Here is a 22,085-nt window from a genome sequence, read left to right as displayed (position 1 = left end):
GAACCAAATGAGCTGAACTTGAGCTAAAAATTAAGTTCGTTAAATAAATGAGCCGAACTTGAACTATATATAGTCCGACTCGGTTGGTTCATGATCTGACTCGATAATATATACACATATATATTTAATTAATTACAAGCTTCCTATGATACTAAAATTATATGTATACTAATTATAAGTAAAGAGATCCTTAAAAAAAAATAAGAAAAGCGAGAGAAAAAAAAGAAGCTAATAATAAACTAGTGCAAGCTTAGCCTTATAACCACACATATGTATACTATAATTTGTCCCACATCGGTAAGTTTACACAAACTAGTGAGGACGAGTAGTTATAAATAGAAGCACATTAGTATAGGTAGCACAACAGTAGTAACTATAAGGTGTGCATGCTCTTTTACTTCTGCGCATGCTCTTTTCCTTCATGGTAAATAGTTTAATACTATTTTGTTTTTATAAAAAAAAAAATTAAAAGGTTAAGATATACATTTTGACAAAAAAAAAACTTTTGAATTATGTTACTTGGGCAAGCGAGTTGAACCTAACGAGCCGAACCGAGTTGTTCGTGAACTTTAAACGAGCCGAACTCGAGCTAAAAAAATGGTTCGTATCGAACTCGAGCCGAGTTTCGAGCTGAGTCCATTCTTATCGAGTCGAGCTCAGACAAGTTCGACTCGACTCGACTCATTTCCAGCCCTAATATATATATATATATACATATATATATATATATATATATATATATATATATATATATATATATATATCTGTGTGTGTGTGTTTGGGTAAAAGGCGAAATAAAAAATTTAAATAGTACATACGTCACCTAAGGTGTATACGCTAAATGTAGTCTTGACGTGGGGAACTGAAATTTTAAGTGTTAAAGGTTGTATTGTCCTACTTGACATACCAAATTTGTTTATGGAGCAAAAATTTACCCAAGGTTTGGTTGAATGCTCTCAAGAGTTAATCCCTTTGTGTCAAGCGATTAGTGCCAAGGAAGGAACATTGTTCCCGTTGTGGATTCCTTAACTTCTCTAGTAGATCGTTAGGTACAATTGTTTTTTAGTTTTTTGAGCTATACTAAGAAATGCGTAAAATAGAGATAAAGACATAAAGGTAAAGGGATAAAAGAAAATGTTAAATAAGCCTGTTTGTTTGATTAGATGTGTTAATTAAGGTCTATGAACTAAGTGTTTATTGTAAAACTATTTCCTATTAGTCAAAGGATGTGGCCTAAAGTGCTAAACCTCTACTCGGCTAATTTTATAGGTTACACATGAGTTTTCCTCATTGAAGGTATTGTGGCACACCACATTAGTTATATGTCTCCTCCTTCATGGTATGATCCGTTGACGTAATCCTTGGTGCAACTCCACTAAGATCGCGTTTCATCCATAGTTGTCAAAACAGGTTTCGTCCAGAGTCTCATGGGTAGACTGACACTCGATTTGTACACCGAAGGAGGATTGAGGGTTGGGGGTGAGGAAGTTACGGGAGTTTAATTTATCTTTGGTAGGGAAGTGGTGTTGGAGGATGCTAGTAGATAAGGAGGGGTTATGGTATCAAGTCATAAAGGCTAGATATGGAGGAGAGGGGGCAGGTTGAAGGAAGGGGGGAGATATAATTCTTTGTGGTGGCAGATGATTTCAGGTATTCGCAGTGGTGTAGGGATGAGGGTGGGGAGTTGGTTTGAGGACAACATCTGTAGGATAGTAGGCGGCGGAAGTTGCACTTTTTTGGACGGATAATTGGGTGGGTGGAATTCCGCTTCAGGTTAGATTTCCTCGGCTGTTCTCTTTGGCCGAAAATAGGTGGGTGACGGTGGCGGTGATGGAGAGTAGATGTTGGGAGGATGGTGGTGGTGCCTGGGTGTGGAGGAGGCACCTTCTTGCTTGAGAGGAGGAGAGTGTTATAGAATGTTCGGTTTTGTTGCATAAATTGTTTTGCAGGATCATTTACCTGACAAGTGGAGGTGGTTTCTTGATCCTGTGACCGACTACTCGATTAAAGGAGCTTACCATTTTCTCACGACAGAATATGCACCTATAGAAAGGGGATTGTTTGACGATGTGTGGCATGAGCAAGCACCGTTAAAGGTCTCATTGTTTGCTTGGAGGCTACTTCAAAATCGACTTCCAACAAAAGACAACTTGGTTCGACGACGAGTACTTCAAAATGATGACAATGTTTGGCTGTGACACATTTAACAGTGTGTGGCTCTTGGTTCTTCAGTGGTTGGGCCTCTCTTGCGTCGCTTCCTAGTGTGGCTCATGATCATTTTCTTCAGTTCGGACATCTTGCGGGGTTACCGTGTTCTTCTGATTCGTTCCTCAGAATAATCTGGATAGCTTCTGCTTTACTTTTGGTTATTTGGAAAGAGCGGAATAATCGAGTTTTTAATAACATCGCTTTGGATGCACATAGCATAGCGGACAAGGTTAAACAGCTATCTTTCCTTTGGCTAAAGTCTAATATGCACATCTTTGCTTACAACTATCATGATTGGTGGCGGCACCCTTTAGCATGTATAAGTGTTAGGATGTAATTTTATTATTACTTCAGTTTTCATTGCGGTGTTTTTTCTCTTTACACTGGTGACTTAACTTTGTAAATTTTGATAGTGTTTACCTTTGCACGTCTTGTACGAGATGAATCACTCTTATTATTTTTATTTTCCATTTTAGCTTGTTCAAAAAAAAAAATTAATGAGTTAAATTATTTAAAAAAAGTAATGACTTAAATTATTGCCGAATTTGGTTGTCTTATTTTGATAAAATAAAATGAAATAAGTTATTTAAAATAAAAAACTAAATTAAAATAAAAACTTATTTCAAAATAAAAAAAATTATTTTAAATTATTTAGTTGTTCTCGCGAGTTTAGCTCAGTTAAAAAAAACTTAAAATACACCGGTCTAATCTTTAATCCAACGATCCCATATATAATGGGCAAAATTTTACTACATAGTACTCCCTCCGTTTCAAAATGAGTGTCGCTTTAGGCTTTGACACACAAATTAAGAAATGGAATGAAATAATCATTGTATATAACACTTTTACTAAACTGCCTTATAAGAAAAAGACAAAATTAAAGTTGCATTGAAAATTGTGTGAGAGAAAAGTTGGAGTATTTATTGAAGGTAAAGTTGGAAGAAAAAAATTAAAGTTGTATTGGAAATGTAAAGTGACATTCATTTTGAAATAAATTTTCTTAGCTAAATGACACTCATTTTGAAACGGAATGAATAAAAACTGATGTGTATACTTTTACAGCATAATAAATTTTGGTCCCACGTTCTACAATGTCAAAGTAATAACTGATCCGCACGCACGCACACCCACATGAACTGATGTCACACCTTTGACAGTTTATTCACGGCAGTTTTGCTACACTGCCGGTGTATAAATTCCTGCCAAACCCTAAACCCTAATCCTTCTTCTTCCTTCATCATTCTTTCAATTGTGATTCATCAGTTTCAAATTCAATCGGTATCACACTGATCCAAACATTGTTAATTAGTTATTTAATTGATTAATTAACATAAAAATGGTGCATTGTGATCATTGTTTGAGGAACGTTTCTGGAACTCGAATTGACGAGGGTCAATTGTAAGTTACCTCTTAATTTATTTATTTTTATTTCAATTTTTTGTTTTTTTATGAGTATTGGATTATTGATCATAGTTACTCATAATTTTTAGTTGAATTTGTGTTTTTGTTTGATTATTGGATTGGATTATTGATAATAGTTTATTTTAATTTTTTTTTTGTTTAATTATTGGATTGGATTATTGATAATGGTTCTCACAATTATTATTATTTTTATTTTATAAATTTTCTTTGAATTTTGTTTTTGTTTGAATATTGGTAATGATCACTCACAATTATTATTTTGTTTTAAAAATTTTCTTTGAATTTTGTTTTTGTTGGATTATCATTGATAATGGTTATTCACAAATATGATTTTTTATTTTATAAATTTGTTATGAATTTTTTTTTTTGTATGATTATTGGATTGGATTATGGATATCAGGTGTTGTGAGTATTGTGGGAAGGTGTTGGAAGAATGCTTTTTATCTAATGAGCCAACTTTTCAGAAAGGCGCTGCTGGACAGGTAATGGAATTAAGGTTTTGGATTGTGAAATAGTTCAATTTAGGGTTTTGTTTCGATATATGATAACCATGGAATGATAGAGATTACAATTATTTATTTTGTAGATTAAAATTGAGTTAGAATAGAATAGAATTGAATTGAATCGAGATTTTTGTCTTGTTTTGCGGTGTCAAAATTTGATTTTGAATGAATTGATTCTGTAAAGTTTATTTTGGCTAAAATTGAGTTGAAGGTAAAGTGATATATGTTATGATATATTCATGTAAAAGTGTGTTGAACAATAAATTTGAGTTTAAAAATCAATCCTAGAATCAAAAGCTCCAATTTCTATCTTCAAGTTAGACTGTCACAGTAAATAGTTTTTACACTCTCAATCAATCGTAACCGTTGGATCATTAGAAGCGTTTGACTTTTATCTTAAACATTTCTAAAGTCATACACATGAATTGTTATGATGTGTTGACGGTCTAAATTTTTTACACTGACTGTGCATGGGACTTGAACTCAGGATTGGATGGATTTTATTTTTATATTTTGTTAAATATAGGTTTTAGGGACTATTTTGGACTTATGGTAAGCAATGGAATGATATGAGATACCATTATTTGTAAGATTGAAGTTCAGATGGACTGGTATGGAATTGATTCGACTTCATCCCACTCTATACCTTTGAGTTTAAGGGGCATGCACCATCAATTTTAATTAGTTTTAAACTGACATTCAATATGATCTCACTATTTTTCTACTTCATACAATCAATCAATTTCAAAATACATTTGCAAGAGTGGGATGATGCGGAAAAACAATAGGTACCCATTGGATGTCAGTGTAAAATTTACACTCACAGTGCATGTCTTTTAAACTTGAGACGGAATGGAATAGAATTGGATGGACCTCATCCCACTCCATACCTTTTGCTATGAAATTTTGTAACACAATTCACAATTAGTTTTTAATGGTTAACAAATTCCCTCGCAAAAAGGAAGGGTTTGGAAATGAAAGTGTAAAAGCACACTGGCTTCTCTTTAGAGGATTTTTCAATTGTGGAGTCTTAAGGTTCTCTTGAGAGAAATACGAGTTTAGTGTTTTTAATGATCTATTTTGCTTTGCTGTGTCTATTTTTACACTTTCACTTTAGTTGATATCATTGCTTCCTCTTTTAATTTCCTTATTTGTTTGTTTTGTATAGAGCAAATTCTCAGGCAATTTGATAAGGGCGGTTAATGAAATGGCTGACTCACGTCAAAGGACTACAGAGAGAGGTACTACTTGTCATGCATCATCAGTACTTTACAATATGAATGTAGTAAATTTATTCTTTACAGAATGCTTTTTACTGCATATAAAATGTTCTTATTCGACATACGATTCCCTGTACATAACTATTGAATGAGTCATTATGGTAGTTTTAATATTTTAAATTATGATATTCATGTAACTATTTGTTTAAATATGAAGCACAGACATTCCTCGGATTAGTGGTGTCGGCGTGTCAGTGTTCGTGTCGTGTCCGGTGTCCGTGTCTGTATCCATGCTACATATTTAATCAACTTTAAAGTTTATATCGAGATAAGGAAAGTAAAATACATAAAGTTTATATCGAGATAAGGAAAGTAAAATACATTTTAAAAATGCACATTACTGTCATTGTTCGTATGAGCTAGTGATGAAATTTATCATGAAAACGTATGAGCTGGTGAAGAGAATGTTAAATAAGCTTGGATCTCATCCCAAAAGCTAGCTCAAAGGAGGAGGGAACTCAAGTATATTTATACACTCGACAGCCCGGGAACCTGAGCGATGTGGGACATACAACAAACTTCAACACCCACCCTCACGCGTAGCGTGGGACCTAGCGTGGGCCTGGGTCAAATTCCCACATCGCAATCCTTAACCCGGCTCTGATACCATGTTAAATAAGCTTGGATCTCATCCCAAAAGCTAGCTCAAAGGAGGAGGGAACTCAAGTATATTTATACACTCGACAGCCCGGGAACCTGAGCGATGTGGGACATACAACAAACTTCAACAGAGAATTATCGTGAAAACGTCTATAAAAGTACAAAAGTGAACTTTGAACTATTGTGTTACTAGTGCTTATACAAAATAAGAGATGAGAACATAATAATTGTCTTTTCACTGAAGATGAGAGACAGAAACCAGACATAGGGATATAAATTGATACTGTTTTTATGATTTTCAGTTTTTCATTAAAATTATTTTGTTTCAAGGTCCTATTTATACATGCCGTGACAACCAGATTAGAGTGACTTGTGGTGATGTAAATTACCTAACCTAACATGCTATGATGTCATCATTTCACAAATATAGCCTACAGGAATACAACATTCAGAGTACATATATGTTATACTATACTACGCCAATACCTTTAAATTTAATAATAAAATATAGTTTATACATAATATTTAATGGCATATATTCTGACGTGCCAATTTTCACTGGAATTGCAGCTACAGAAAATATTAGAAATCTATGTCGCAACCTTGGAATGGATGATTATAGTATAGCTGATGCAGCTGTGAAATTTTATATAGTATGTTAATTTTTGATCTTCATTGCTGTTAGACCTGGCTTCTTTTAGTATACAATCTACATACTTTCATTGGGAGACTTTTATTTACTTATTATATTGTTGTATGCCTAATGAAGATAGGACTAGAGAAAAACTTTACCAGGGGACGTAAATCTGAACTTGTACAAGCTGCTTGTCTCTATCTTGCATTCCGGTAAGTTATTTTTATATTTGTAGGTTTGCAATAAGAAGCACTTCTCCTTTTCAAAAAAATAAGAAGCACTTCTAAATTCATTCATTCGTTCATTCATTTTTCATTCGGTGGTTGCATATTTTTCATCCGTGCACTAAACTGGATTTTTTCTGACTCGCGAATAGAAAACTTGTTGTCCTCTCAATCTGTGCACAGGAAAAGGGTTGCATGCCCACACATAAATCGTAGACACTTAATAGAAATCATAGACAATTTCACCAAAATCCGATAGTGTGTGTACTCTTCATTGTTGAGGGCAAGCCTAAATGTTTTTTTTGTTTGACGAAGGACAAGCATAAATGTTGAATTGCTCATTTTTATGCACAAACACAATTTTTGTGACTGTGGGTCAAAACTCCAAATTCCAAATTTGTTTAATGGAACTTTTTTACCTTATGACGTTATCATTAAATGACTCTAATCTTGCAATATCTAAATTATTTGCATTTATTTTAACGCTAAAATTATCTTTCTTCTTGCAGGGATAACGATAAGCCATACCTTCTTATTGATTTTTCAAATGCTATAAGGACAAATGTGTGAGTATGCATTAATTCTATTTTTATCTTGGTCGATTTCAACTCATGTTTTTGAATTTTTTATTTGTTGTCATGCAGTTATGCGCTTGGCTCAGTTTTTTTGCAGCTTTTGAAAGTGTTAAGGCTCGAAGAACACCCGATTGTTCGAAAGCTTGTTGATCCCAGTCTTTTTATTTACAAATTTACGCATAGTGAGTACCATTTTAAGTCATATTCGTTTCACATACCACTGAAATATGATTGGTATAACGTTGTCAATAATGTGTGTAGAATTAGAGAATAGTATTTTTAATATTAATTTCAAAAGTGGTGAGAGTACAATGACTAAACTGTTAAATAGACTATCCTATACCTAATGGCCTGCATATACTTTTATATGCTAGCATGGCGGTAACATTATTAATCTGTTATCAATATGTGAATTTTACATAGATTTGTAACAAGTATCTTTTTAATTTTTATAAATAGTCTATCGTAAATATTTTCTTTCAAGTAAGGAAACATAAATAGATTGATTTTCATGTAGCTTTGTTAAAGCAAAGGAATGTGGCTGTCTCTGAATCTGCGTTAAATATTCTTTCTGACATGAAACGTAACTGGATGCAGGTAAGTTGATGTGGATCTGACATTTTTTTAGTTTCTATATTTTTGGGAAAGAATGATTTTCTTTTTATTATGGTGACATTTCCAATGTTCGAAAAACAGACAGGGAGGAAACCTAGCGGAGTATGCGGTGCTGCGTTATACATGGCTGCTCTTGCAAATGGTTTTCCATGCTCGAAATCAGATGTTGTAAGTTAAGGTTTCAGTTTCTGCATTAATTTTATTACCACTTGTTGCTAAAAGCCTCATGCCAAGAGAAAATGCTTGATTTGTTGTTATACATCAATAAAGAGGCTTTTCTCATTTGATCTCATTTCCTACGAAGGCTTTTACTTGAAAGTCATACAGTGAGTAAGTGAGGGAAAGGATAAAAAAAAAATGCAAGAATTATGTTGTGAGAATTACACGATAAACGTTGAAATTCTCAGTACAGCTGGCATACGCCACAGCAAACAACTTCACGTTTTAAATAGGCTTTCTTATTCTTCCTTTTTTCGCTTCTCTGAAGAGAATTTATATTTATAATCCTTGATTCTTTTGTTCAGAGTGTTCTGGTACTTTTATCTTTTTCTCCTCTAGTAATATTTATTGTTGCAATTTTGGTTTAATACAGCTCTCTTGTGTACTTCTCCCGTACACAATTTTTAATGTGTTTTTCTCCTGTGTAAAAAAAAATAACGTTTTCCTCCTAAGCTTATTATGGAAAGGATCTTGATTATGGTTTGTCTTTGGTATGCTCATGGGCATTTCAAGTTCAAGGGAATTTCCTATTCGACAGTGTTGTCAATTTTGGTATTCTTAATGTTGGGATTCATTGGTGGGATACCCTCCATGTTTTTATTAGGGAAGAGTTTAGCCATAATAGGATTAGTATTCCTAATTTTCATTTTTGTTGATTCTTCGAATGGGTTAAGTCCTTGTTCCCCCATTTCTCTGTAGTTATTTTCTTTATTAATGCATTGGAGCTGTCTCGCAAAGGATGAGTTGTGGCTGAGGTGCCAACCTAGTTGGGATATCAGTCGCTAGCTTGATGTGTTAAGGTGTCTGTCTGCTGTTTATAAGAAATATCCATTAGTGTTCTTTAATAACGGTGCCATAGCAATATAGCATAGCTTATTTTCATGAATCCACTATGAAAACTGCGACACTATCCTAGTTTTGCTATTAGGGCCACATTGGCCGCTATTCCAATTTATACTAACTAGCTGAAAAAGAAGTCTTTTAGTGTTTTAAAAAATATAATAAAACTAATAATTCCCAAAAAGGGTGAACTAGGCGGTCGAGACAGAAATTGGGATTGCTACATGGTTTCCAAAAATAGAAATATATTGGCAGACATTGGGTCATCATGAATTGGAGTTTCTATTCGTCAAGATCTAATACCATGTTGAAAAAGGAGGAAGAGGGTATATATATATAACCACACTATAACTACATATATTTACAAGAATCACAACAAAAACAAAACCGTGTCATACTATATTTTACTAAATACACTTACAACTACTCTATTTACATTATTTGTAATCCTCTACCTGTCTCGTGTAATGCTTCATTGGATTTGCTAATTTGCTATGCAGCTAAGAGTCGTCCATGTATGTGAAGCAACATTGACCAAGCGGCTGATAGAGTATGAGAACACAGAGTCTTCCAGCTTGACGGTATGTTTCTCGGTCCTTGTTATTCCTTTAATTGCTTGTTTTATGATGGTATGGTGCCAAATAATTTAGTTTGAAATAAGTTCTATGAATTGTTGTATGTTCTGTATTTTGCTCTGTTGTATCGTATATCTTATATACAATTTTCAGTCAGTTTCAAATATTGCTTCTAATTGATTTTACTGTACATACATAATATCCAGCCATAAATAATTTATTTACAAAAAATGATTGAGAAAAGGGAACATGCACACGGTCAGTGTAAACTAGTTTTGCACTAATGTCCTCTAAGAATCTACCATTCTGCAGTTATTTTTAAAATGTAGTTACACATTAATGCTTATGTGACCATATTATGAGTTCTCATTAGATTTTATTGTAAAACTAATTTACACCGACGATGGATCCCCATTAAACGTAAAATGATTTATTCTTTTAAATAGCTTACTGAAAAGTTGTACCTCACAATTGATATTTTTGCCACAAACCCTAAATATCCAAAGTTTGAATCTTTGTAAACCTTGATGAAAGTTCGGATTTTAATGCTCCAAGATTTGATTAGTGAACATGTACTGAGTATGTGTTAGCTGCTAGGCGTGAAGCTCAGAATTTCAAGTTAATGAAAAATTTCATTAATATCACATGGTTACAGATTGATGAGTTGAATGCAATGGCAAAAGAGCATGAAAACCGTCCAATTAAAATACCAAATGGCGAACTGAACAAATGCATTTCAGAGGAGGAGGAGGAGGAGGAGGAGGAGGAGGAGGAGGAAGAGGAGGGGGAGGAGGGGGACCCCCTAGAGAAGAAGAAGAAGAAGAAGAAGAAGAAGAAGGACCCCCTAAGGTGTGAACACAAGGGTATGGATCCTCCAATACCCCTCTTTGCACTTGGATTGTGCGAAACATGTTACAGATTTGTGAGTAATTTCTTCCTGATGCATTACTTTTTGCTTTTTATTTATAACTTATTTTTACCACTTATCGTTCTACCGATTATTGCAGTTTGATAAACTCTCTGGTGGACTTGGTGGTGGTTTGGATCCTCCTGCATTCCAGCGTGCTGAGAAGGATAGAATGGTAAAGTCACATTCTGAGGAGAATGCTAATAAATCAGATGATGTAAGTAGAACTTGGTTTTATAGAAGTATGCATTTACTTTTGTAAGCATTACAAAAGGCACAAACATTGACATATATCAAACTAGAATATCATGCTCCTAGCTTTTCAAGTACTAATAAGATTTGTAGGTATTATATTTTTAACTGAATGTTCAATTGATAAAATGAGTTCTAACTGCCCTGGATATCATGATCCATGTTGGACAATAAATGTCACATTCTTTGGAGCACCAACACTTTAGTTTGAAGGCGTGTTTGAGTGTTTGACATGTGTCGGTGTCCGACATTCATACGACACCGACACATGTGGTTACATTCAAGTTCAATCACGTGTATTTTCTCAAATTATTACCATTGTTTCCGTGTCAGTGTTGATGCTGCATCTTGTGTCCTTGTCTATGTCAGTACTTCATATCATATTACTTCAAGTGCAGTTTAACACCGACATGTTACTGCCAAGGAAATATGTAAACCTCTTGTCAACTCATCCTCTGCAAGAACACCCCCCAGAGTGAGAATAATGGACTTGAGAAAATTGTGATCAAACAGAAGCTTTTAGCATTTACTTACATGAACAAGAGTGTGTCAAACCACATATATGAGCATCTAACACCAATACAATCTTCAAAGAACCATCAATTAACAATTTAAAAAATCACTTTTTTTATTTGTTTGTTCTTTTGGTTAGTTGGCAAAGGATTCAAATGATGCATACGAGAGCCAAATAGAGTTACTTTCCTCTGAGCCTGAAAATATTGGTGGGTTCTTTTATTTCTCTTAACGATGGCTAGTTTAATTTCTCTGCCTACAGTTTGTAAATCTAGTTTGCTTAAAATGCTTTCAGGGGGAGAGTATGTGGCCACTAAAGATGGTGAGCATGATGAGTCACATATAGAAGATGAAATGAATGAAAAAACTCATGATGAATCAGAAAGTCTCTCTGATATTGATGATAAGGAGGTGATTAACAAATTCCATACTTCCTGCATTGGATTTTCTTAGCCATCGCGATATTGTTCATCATTGACTATTTTTTTCCAGGATTTTTTTTAGCATTGTTTTTTTGTTGTTGTTGTTGTTTATTATATTGCAAACTTTTTGTTGTTGTTGTTTATTATATTGCAAACAATTGATAGGAAAATCTATGTGAAATATGAATGTTCTCAAACATAGTCTAAATGGAACGAAGTTTTGTAAGTCTACATAAGAAATTAGATTATGCATTGGGCCTAACTCATCCTCACAAAACTGGATTATAAGGTGAGGGGTGCCTCTCTTTATAAACTCTTATCATGCCTTATATCTTTTCTATGTGGGACTTGGGTTTGTCCCAATACACCCCCTCACGCCCAACACTATTAGGCTTGGTGCGTATATATAAATAAATGGTGGGTGGCCTGATCGATAGGCTCCGATACCGCATTAGGTTTTTATGTTGAGCTCTAATAACTTGTGTAAGAATATTGTTATGATGTGTAAATAGTTCCGGGAATCTGATAATTATCATAGTGTTCCTTTTCCAAGTAGCTGGAAAATGCTTTGATAATTATCGTTTTATTCATTGTTATACCTTTCACTCTTTGTTTTTCATTAAGGTGGGTAATGATTCTTGTTAAGAATCAACATTAGTCAACTGTGTATTTACTAGTGTTTATTAGTTTTTAATATTGTAATTAATCATATTTAATACGTTACCAATTGTATACACAAGCATATGAATATAAATAAACATTCAGTGTGGTCATGTAAGACACACAACCATTATACAATCTCAATATGGTATCAGTAGTTTTAGGTTTCACGATCTGTTCTTATATGCCTCAGTAACCATACCATTACAAACGGCTACTGAGCAATCCTCATCTCTGCCACCGCGCATCTTCCCTCCGGTGTGCCACTACCAATAGGTTTGTCTCACTCCGACGACCTCTACAGCCCAGCCAACACTCATGGGTGATACCGGAGGTGCCGATTCTTTTACTTTCACCAAAGTTCCGCTCATTCCGTGTGAGAAGCTAACCGGAACAGCCAACTACAACATATGGGCTGGTGCCGTCAGACTCTGGTTTCACGGTCAAGGTCTTGAAGATCACTTGACCAAACAAGGCAAAGATATTGCCACTGTTCATCGCACAAAATGGAAGCAAGTCGATGCATCCCTATGCACCGTTCTATGGTTTTCAATAGCACCCCATCTCCAAGCACAGTACCAAGCTTTCACTACTTGCTATGAAGTGTGGGAAAAGGCTAAGAAAGTCTTCTCCAATGATGTTCACCGTCTCTACAGCGTTGTTCACAGCCTCAATTCTTTGAAATTGGAGAATATGGATGTTCAAGCTTATCTTAGTAAGCTTGATTCTTTAAAGGCTAATTTTCAAACTTTAATGCCTTTCACTAGTGATGCAACAACTCATGCTGAACAACGCAGTAAGTTTTTCATGGTCATGGCTCTTGTTGGACTGCCACCAGAACTTGATTCTGTGCGCAACCAAATTTTATCCGGATCTACTGTTCCCGATTATGAGACAGTTAGTGAACAATTGCTGCGATTGGCCACACCTCATGCTTTTGGTCATGTCTCCACTCCATCTCCTAATGATTCATCTGCTCTTGCCTCGCACTACAATGGCCGTGGTGGACGGAATGGAGGACGCAGTGGACGCGGTAGTCGTAATAGTGTTCGTTGCAACTATTGCAACCGCTACGGCCATATTGAAGCTGATTGTCGTACAAAAGTAAGAGAACAACAACAACAGCCTACAGTTGCTGCCGTTGCTCAACCTACTACCGTCGGAGATGTTACTATTCCGGCCGCTGATTACAATGAGTTCCTTCAGTTCAAAGCAGCCCATCAGCCATCATCTTCTACCGTTGTTGCACAGTCTAGTAATCCTGCAGCCTTTATCTCCACATCGTCCTCCCTTGGTCCTTGGGTACTTGACTCTGCTGCCTCTAATCATATGACCGGTAATAAATCTCTTTTATCTCATTTGTCTTACTTTGATTCTTTGCCTCCTGTCACTGTGGCGAATGGTTCCAAAGTCAAAGTTCAAGGCCTTGGTCAGGCTCACCCACTTCCAAACTTGTCCTTAGATTCTGTTCTCTATGCTCCCGGTTGTCCTTTCAACTTAATATCTGTTAACAAACTCACTCGTACTCGTAATTATTCGTTTCATTTTGTTGATAATTCTGTTTATGTCCAGGATCGACGTACAGGACGGACGATTGGAGCAGGGCATGAATCTGGAGGATTATATTATCTCTCACCGCCGGTGGCATGTGCTTCTGTTGCCTCTCAAAGCCTTACACATCAGCGTTTGGGTCATCCTAGCCTTAATAAAATGCGTCTTTTAGTTCCTAGTTTTTCCAAGCTTTCGTCATTTGAGTGTCAGTCATGTCAGTTAGGTAAACATACTCGTCACACCTACAGTCAACGAGTAAATAAAAGTGCTGCGTCACCTTTTGCTTTAGTTCATTCCGATGTTTGGGGTCCTAGTCGTGTCAAGTCAACTTTAGGTTACTCTTACTTTGTAACTTTTATTGATGATTTTTCACGATGTACTTGGTTATTTTTAATGAAAAATCGTTCAGAAGTTTTCCATATATTCAAAGAATTTTATGCAGAAGTGAAAAATCAATTTGATACTTCCATTAAAGTTTTACGCACTGATAATGCTCGTGAATATTTGTCATCCCAATTTCAAACCTTTTTAACTTCAGAGGGGATTATTCATCAATCATCATGTGCTCACACACCGCAACAAAACAGTGTCGCTGAACGTAAAAATCGTCATTTAGTTGAAACCGCAAGAACCCTTTTACTTCACCACAATGTTCCTTTCCGTTTTTGGGGTGATGCCCTTCTCACAGCCTGTCACCTAATTAACCGAATGCCCTCATCTGTCCTTCAAGATCAGATTCCATACTCTATCTTGAACCCACATCATGAACTCTACCCAATCCCTCTTCGTGTCTTTGGTTGCACATGCTTTGCTCATGACCTCACTCCAGGAAAAGACAAACTTTCAGCCAAATCTCTCAAATGTATTTTTCTAGGCTACTCACGTATACAAAAAGGTTATCGTTGTTTTTGTCCTCAACTTCAACGATACATTGTTTCCGCTGATGTCACGTTCTTTGAAACTTGTCCATTCTTCTCTGCTTCTGTGTCACCTGATGACAACTTTACTACAGATGTTCAAGATATCCCTTCTATTGTCCCGGCACCCATTGTAGCCCCTACCGCACCTCGCTTGCGTGTCTACCAGCGACGAAAACCTCCTCCACCAACAATCAGAGATGATATTGATCCTCCGGCATCATCTCCTGCTCCAACTGCTCCTTTCGTTACGTCACTTGCACATGAACTTCCAATAGCATTACGGAAAGGTACTCGGTCACGTAATCCTAATCCTATATATGCTTGTGTTTTAAACTATGATCGTCTATCCACTTCCTATGTTTCTTTTGTGTCTGCTTTGGATTCTGTGTCTATTCCTAAGTCTACAGGAGAAGCTATGACTGATGCTAATTGGCGCCAAGCAATGGTGGAAGAAATGGCTGCATTACATTCAAATAATACTTGGGACATTGTTCCATTGCCTCCAGACAAAACCACAGTGGGTTGTCGATGGGTTTATACAGTGAAAGTAGGGCCAGATGGTCAAATTGATCGTTTCAAAGCTCGTTTGGTAGCTAAAGGTTACACACAAATATTTGGTCTCGATTATGGTGACACATTTTCACCAGTGGCCAAAATCAGTTCTGTTCGCCTCTTTCTTGCGATGGCTGCCATTCATCATTGGCCCCTTCATCAGTTGGACATTAAAAATGCCTTTTTACACGGTGAATTGCAGGAGGAAGTTTATATGGATCAGCCTCCAGGTTTTACTGTTCCTGGTAATTCTAAACTCGTATGTCGGCTTCGCCGTTCTCTTTATGGACTGAAACAGTCCCCACGTGCGTGGTTTGGTCGCTTCAGCTCTGCCTTAATACAGTTTGGTATGACTAGATGTGAAGCGGATCACTCTGTTTTCTTCCTTCATTCCTCCACCGGTCGGTGCATATTTCTTGTTGTCTATGTTGATGACATTGTCATTACAGGAGATGACTCAGAAGGTATCCAGCAACTCAAAGCCCATCTTTTCAAAAACTTTCAGACAAAAGACTTAGGTCCTCTCAGATACTTCTTAGGCATTGAAGTCGCACAGTCCTCATCAGGCATTGCAATTAACCAACGCAAATATGCTCTAGATATTTTGACTGAAACTGGTATGCTTGATTGCCGTCCTATTGATACTCCTATGGATCCAAACGTCAAGCTTCTTCCGGGTCAGGGGGAGCCATTGAAAGACCCGGGAAGATATCGACGTCTTGTAGGCAGACTCAATTATCTTACAGTCACCAGACCTGATATTACCTTTGCTGTCAGCATTGCGAGTCAATTTCTGAACGCTCCTTGTGATAGTCATTGGGACGCAGTTATTCGCATTCTCAGATATATAAAGAATTCACCAGGAAGAGGACTATTATATGAAGACAATGGCGATGCTAAAATCACTTGTTATTCAGATGCTGACTGGGCCGGATCACCATCAGATAGGAGATCCACTTCTGGATATTGTGTTCTTATTGGAGGAAATATGATCTCATGGAGAAGCAAGAAACAGAACACAGTTGCATTATCTAGTGCAGAAGCTGAATATCGTGCTATGGCAGCAGCCTCAAAGGAGCTTGCATGGCTTAAGAATCTACTCTTAGAGCTTAGATTGGGAGACCTCCAAAACACAAAACTCATATGCGACAATCAGGCTGCACTCCATATTGCATCCAATCCGGTTTTCCATGAACGAACCAAGCACATAGAGATAGACTGTCACTATGTAAGAGACAAAGTTCTTTCTGGTGAAATCACCACAGATTTCGTCAAGTCTGAAGACCAATTGGCTGATATGTTTACTAAGTCTCTCAAGGGCTCTCGAGTGGATTATATTTGTAACAAGCTCGGCTCATATGATATATATGATCCGGCTTGAGGGGGAGTGTTAAGAATCAACATTAGTCAACTGTGTATTTACTAGTGTTTATTAGTTTTTAATATTGTAATTAATCATATTTAATACGTTACCAATTGTATACACAAGCATATGAATATAAATAAACATTCAGTGTGGTCATGTAAGACACACAACCATTATACAATCTCAATAATTCTCATGTCAACTTTTGCGAGGACCATTGTATATTTGATGTTTAGATCTTTTTTGATGTCTCTGCTGTCTTTCTCCCTTACATAAATCTTCAGTTTTAGTGGTGTTCAAAATTTTGTCTTGCTAGTTGAAAGTGTAAGGGATCTAAAAATAACCCATGCTTTTATGGTGGATATTTAACAGCAATAATTCCATTTCTTGTTCCTGCATTCATGCTCATCTTTCCAAATATTTATCATTATTTTTATTCTGTAGAAGATTTGAGATATTGAATCAACATTTAGATCCTATCATTCTTGCATCTTGATTTAAATCCCTAGGAAATTTTAATTTTTATTAAGTTATTAACAATTTTATGTTTTGTCAATTAATTTAATTATCTCATGTCACATTGTGTGACTTGCTATCGTGCTGACCATCCCTTGCTAAAATGTTGTATGCTGCATATAGGTTGATGGCTACCTTCACAACGAGGAGGAAACACGTTACAAGAAGCAGATATGGGAATTTAATAATCGAGAGTATCTTGAGGTACTGAAGATTTAATTCCTTTTTTGTTGATATTAGAGGTAAAGTTACCTGTTTATTTTTCTACATCCAACTCTGAAGTGGGAACATGCTTGTATTGTGTCTTACCCTGGTTTGCGATTTCAGATTTTATCTTGTGTGGAAGTTCAATGTGGACTATATCTCACTCTACCTTCAATTCTTGTACAGGAACAAGCTATCAAGGAAGCCGCTGCAGCAGCTGAAAGGAGAAGACTAGAGGAGGAATTAAAAAATTGTACCCCTGAAGAGCGTGCAGCAAGAGAACTTAGGGGAGCTGTTGCTGCAGATGTGGCAAAATCCAGAAAGGTAACTTTGGAATCAATTTTCGGGGGAGGTTCTTTGTGTGTGTGAAACAAAACAACTACAGTATTCTTGCTCAGTGTTTTACCCTTTACCGTGCGGCGTGCACTGTATCTGATTATTGGTATTCTGGTTTGTTACACAAACTGTACTGATAAGAATATGCAAACACATGGGGATGGAAAACCCTCTTGTAAAAGCTAGCTATCAAGGGAGAAGAACTAAAACAGTTAAATATACTACTCGATGTGGGACTTTGGCACCCCATAATATCAAAGTTCATATCATAGCAGCACCCGAGAGCCAACGTCCTGGCGGCTGCACTGTCTCTACCACACTTTACTCAGCCTTTCCGATCAGCCCTTCAGTCGGTAACTGTTCTTAGTTACTGGCAACCAGCTCTGATGTCAAATAACAGGACAACACGCACAGTAGAGTAACTACTGAGTTATATAATTAACACAGGGGAATCCTCTGAAGTTACAATACAACAGTCACTTACAAGCTACAAGTTATTTATTATTGTTACAAGTTATAATGGATGAAGGTATAACCTTTTAGAAATGATACAACTAATTTAGATAGAACTAATATTCCCAATGATTCGCAATTTCCCTTTTGAGATGTGAACTGTTTCTCATACTCAGCCTTTCCCTTTATTACCGGTAATAAAGGAGGCGTGTATCATGAATGTGTCCTCTTCCGTTTATTTTCTGCATGGTGTATTTATCCTGCACCGTAATCTCACATATGTCCTGTTAGATCCGCAGCTTCGTAAATGTTAGTAATGCATCTGGCAGATGGTTCTCCATCCCGGATTCATGTGCTGATTAACATATATTGTTGTCTTGCCTTCTAGTGGGAGGGCCTTTATCCAACATTTTCCAAGAACTTTAACAGAGATGATCACATGTCCCTTATCCATTCCAATCTTCCCCTTGTCTATGGGGCTGTTTGGCAGTTCACCCTTTCTGGCTTATCCACCGTGCAAAACTGCTTCGTCTGTTTGGACAAATATTAACCATATTTTGGCTTTCGTTTGTGCCTGTATGATCTTATTCCTATCAATGGTCACATAATGATTGATCATTTGTAGAAGTGCGTCTCAGTAGGTAAAGCGGTGAATTTTCTAGTATACGGGTTCTTATTTTTATTATCTTTCCTTCATAGTACAACTTTGCTGCATAAACTGTGACCTTGCGAAAAGGTTACAGAACTTTTTAATATTGTTACTCTGCATATTTGCAGGAAAAGAGGAAACAACGAGCTGAAGAGGAAAGAAGGTTGGGTCCTGCTCAATCTGCTGTTGAGGCAACCAGCCGAATGTTGAAAACAAAGGTATTTATTATGAAAATGCTGGCAAATTAAGATAATTTGTGTAAGGGAAATGTTAACCAGTGCCCCCGGGGCACTGGTTAAGGAATTATAAAAGGAAATTTTATCTTGGAAACTGTGAATTCTACTTTTTAAAAGTTAAAAAAGTGTTCTTTTCAATGCAAAACTTGATTTTTCTTTCTACTTTTGGTTCCTTAACTAGTGCCCCGGGGGCACTGGTTAACAAGACCCTTTGTTTATTAAGCTCATTATGATGCCTTCTCTTTTTTAGGAAAACTCAAGCCCTAAATTTTTTATTTGTAGGAAATGTGTTATCTATGTTACATATTTCATTTTGCATGTGCGGTTAAGTTGGCCAAATTTGAGCAGTAAATATGATTTGTTCATTGGGCTACCTAGAATTTTCTGAAAATGTATATATTATATTATTATTGATATTTTATTTTGCATCTACCATTTGCAGAGACTCAGCTCGAAAGTCAATTTGGATCGCTTGGATAAATTATTCGATAAACCGGTAATTCTCTCCCTTATCTTTTTTTTTTTTTTTTGCTTTCTGATGCATGTATCTAATTTTCAGTGTTGCACAAACATGAAGATTTCAATGATATTACTGAAATGCTACTATTCGAACTTGGAATCCTATTCTTTTATAACTGATAGATCTATAAACCTTCTAATTTCCACAGCTGTATCATTTCTTTTGTTTTAACTGTTTTTATATCAATCTCTTAGTAATAATATCTTGCTTTTTTGCAACCTTGCATGGCCTTTTCTACAAGCTTCTTCTTTTTAATTAGTTTAATTGATCGATAAAATTGGGAATTACATATATTCACTCTTTAGGGGCTGAAACTTGTTTTGACTAATGAAAAGTCTATGTTGGGTTAGGTAGCATACCTTTTCTAAATTACATAATTACTTGTAAGAAGATTTGTGTTTTTTATCTGCTTTTGCTATCTTAGTATTTATTTACTTGATAGTTTGGTACATATAATTATTAGCTATATAATAACTTCGCCGTTGTGTCTAAAATACCATTTTTCCTTACATACATGACCCAATTAATTATGTTTATGAAAATTGTCTTTTGAAGAGTAGAATAAATACATCGTTCTTAAAGGAAAAAAAAAAAATGAGATATACTCACTTTTTTTTTTTCTGTTGTTCAAATGCTTATAAACAGGCAGCTCCAGAGAATAACAAGAAAGTACGATTTGAAACAAAGGAGGATGAATTGGAACCAGTCAACGAATTTGTGGCTGATGAAGATATGTATGCAGAATATGATGATACTATGTATCCAGAAAATGACTATGAGACATATGACTACGAGGAAGCCGGTGGGGATATTGATGGTTTTTAGTAAAAGGGTTACCATCTGTGACATTTTTCGAATATAATCGAACATGGTTGGCAGCACCAGGGGAACCGAAGATTGTCAAAAGTTTTGGTATGTTGAGGTTCATCAAACAGGCTAGAATCATTTATCAGTGTTAGTTCTTTCCAAAACTGAGTCCATTCATTCTTTGAGAGCTTAGAAGTTATAATTACCTCTTTTTATGTGTTGGTATTTAACTAAACTAGTTATTTATCATGTTTTGTTTGACTTTTAAGGTATTGTTACAGCATTAATAAATGCAATACATATATTGAATTTCATAAAGAAGTGTATTTTGGTAAGTGTTTCTTTTTGGAAAGAGACAACAAATTTAAAAAATAAAATAAAATAGAAAAATTGCCACTGGCAGAATCGAACTGGGGAGTTCAGGAGAATATTGTCGTACCAAACCAATCCGCCATGTTCTGGAACTTGAATTTTTACTTACTTTACGCTATTATATAAGAAATGAAACGCAGAAAACTTTTGTCAACATAGAAAACTGGTGGATTCTAAGGTGAGGGAGCAATTAAGTCCCTCACCGGTGTACCATTTATATTTTACCATTAGATCTATTAAAAAAATTGAATGGTTGAGATTTGTTGAAAATAAAAAATTAACACCAATGTCTTCTCCCACACAATCCTCACTCTTTTTTAATTTTACAGTTTCTTTTACCATGTCTGTCATCTTCTTTCAAACGTGGATGAAACAAATTTCATGGAGGTTCTTAAACAGTATTGTTTTCTTTCTTTTAAATTTTTGAGACCCATGTTTTCTATGAAGGTTTCTTTTTTATTTTATTTTTTGGGTTTCTTCTCATGTTTGATGAATTTTACTTCTCGTTGATGACAAAAAACAGCAACAAAAACAAAAGCAAACGATAAAGAGAAAAAAATATGAACAAAAAAATTAGAAGCAATTTATCAATTGAAAAACACCAACGAAATAAAATCAATTTTGCTTGGAACGTCGCAGTTTCCAATCTGAGATTCTAGAGGTTGGTTTCCTTGAAGAATTGATGTGTTTGGTTTGTTACATAAAGGTGATTCAGTAGGGGAAATCGAAAATCATATTCTCTAGCAAAAACTGAATTGAATACCTGGAAATTTCTTCCAGCGTATTAATTTTCCATTCCAGAATTTCCAATCTGCTTTTTCATTTTCGAATGGATGTAGATGCTTTCTGCAATCATCTTCTACATTTACAGATTTCAGCGGAGTTTAAGAGGATGAAGAAATTTAACAGGGACAAGATTGTATGTTAAAATGTATAAATGTTCTCAATTTTATTTTTAATAAATCTCAACCATTAATTCAATCAAACGGTATTTTCTTCATGGTCCACTGGTGAGGGACTTAATTGACCCCTCACCCTAGAATCCACCTAGAAAACTGAATTCAATCTAATAAATGTTACAATTACGTTTGCCACATTTTTTTAAATAATAAAAAGTTTAGATGAGTTGGACTTTAGGAATTAATTAGGGTGAA

The 22,085-nt window shown here is 35.7% G+C and overlaps 1 protein-coding gene across 2 annotated transcripts; it reads left to right on the top strand.

Moving 5' to 3' along the window:
• The first annotated feature begins 3,337 nt into the window (after positions 1 to 3,337).
• LOC146913570 (uncharacterized) lies at positions 3,338 to 20,877 on the top strand. 2 transcript variants are annotated; one of them, XM_085716760.1, is made up of 19 exons: positions 3,338 to 3,606; positions 4,031 to 4,112; positions 5,302 to 5,374; positions 6,584 to 6,666; positions 6,783 to 6,859; positions 7,381 to 7,437; positions 7,516 to 7,628; positions 7,964 to 8,043; positions 8,143 to 8,229; positions 9,621 to 9,701; positions 10,351 to 10,617; positions 10,703 to 10,819; positions 11,507 to 11,576; positions 11,663 to 11,778; positions 17,478 to 17,558; positions 17,745 to 17,882; positions 19,125 to 19,214; positions 19,675 to 19,728; positions 20,398 to 20,877. In XM_085716760.1, exons 1-19 carry the CDS (start codon positions 3,545 to 3,547, stop codon positions 20,575 to 20,577), a joined length of 1,908 nt encoding a protein of 635 aa, XP_085572886.1. In that variant the 5' UTR covers positions 3,338 to 3,544; the 3' UTR covers positions 20,578 to 20,877. The 2 variants fall into 2 exon arrangements, with proteins under 2 accessions (XP_085572886.1, XP_085572887.1); XM_085716761.1 differs by lacking the exon at positions 6,584 to 6,666.
• The last annotated feature ends 1,208 nt before the right edge of the window (positions 20,878 to 22,085 follow it).

This window comes from Medicago sativa, chromosome 6, assembly GCF_051527215.1.
Source record: "Medicago sativa cultivar Bolivia chromosome 6, Bolivia_mono, whole genome shotgun sequence".
NCBI classification, from domain to species: domain Eukaryota; kingdom Viridiplantae; phylum Streptophyta; class Magnoliopsida; order Fabales; family Fabaceae; genus Medicago; species Medicago sativa.
This window is presented reverse-complemented; position numbering and strand designations above follow the sequence as displayed.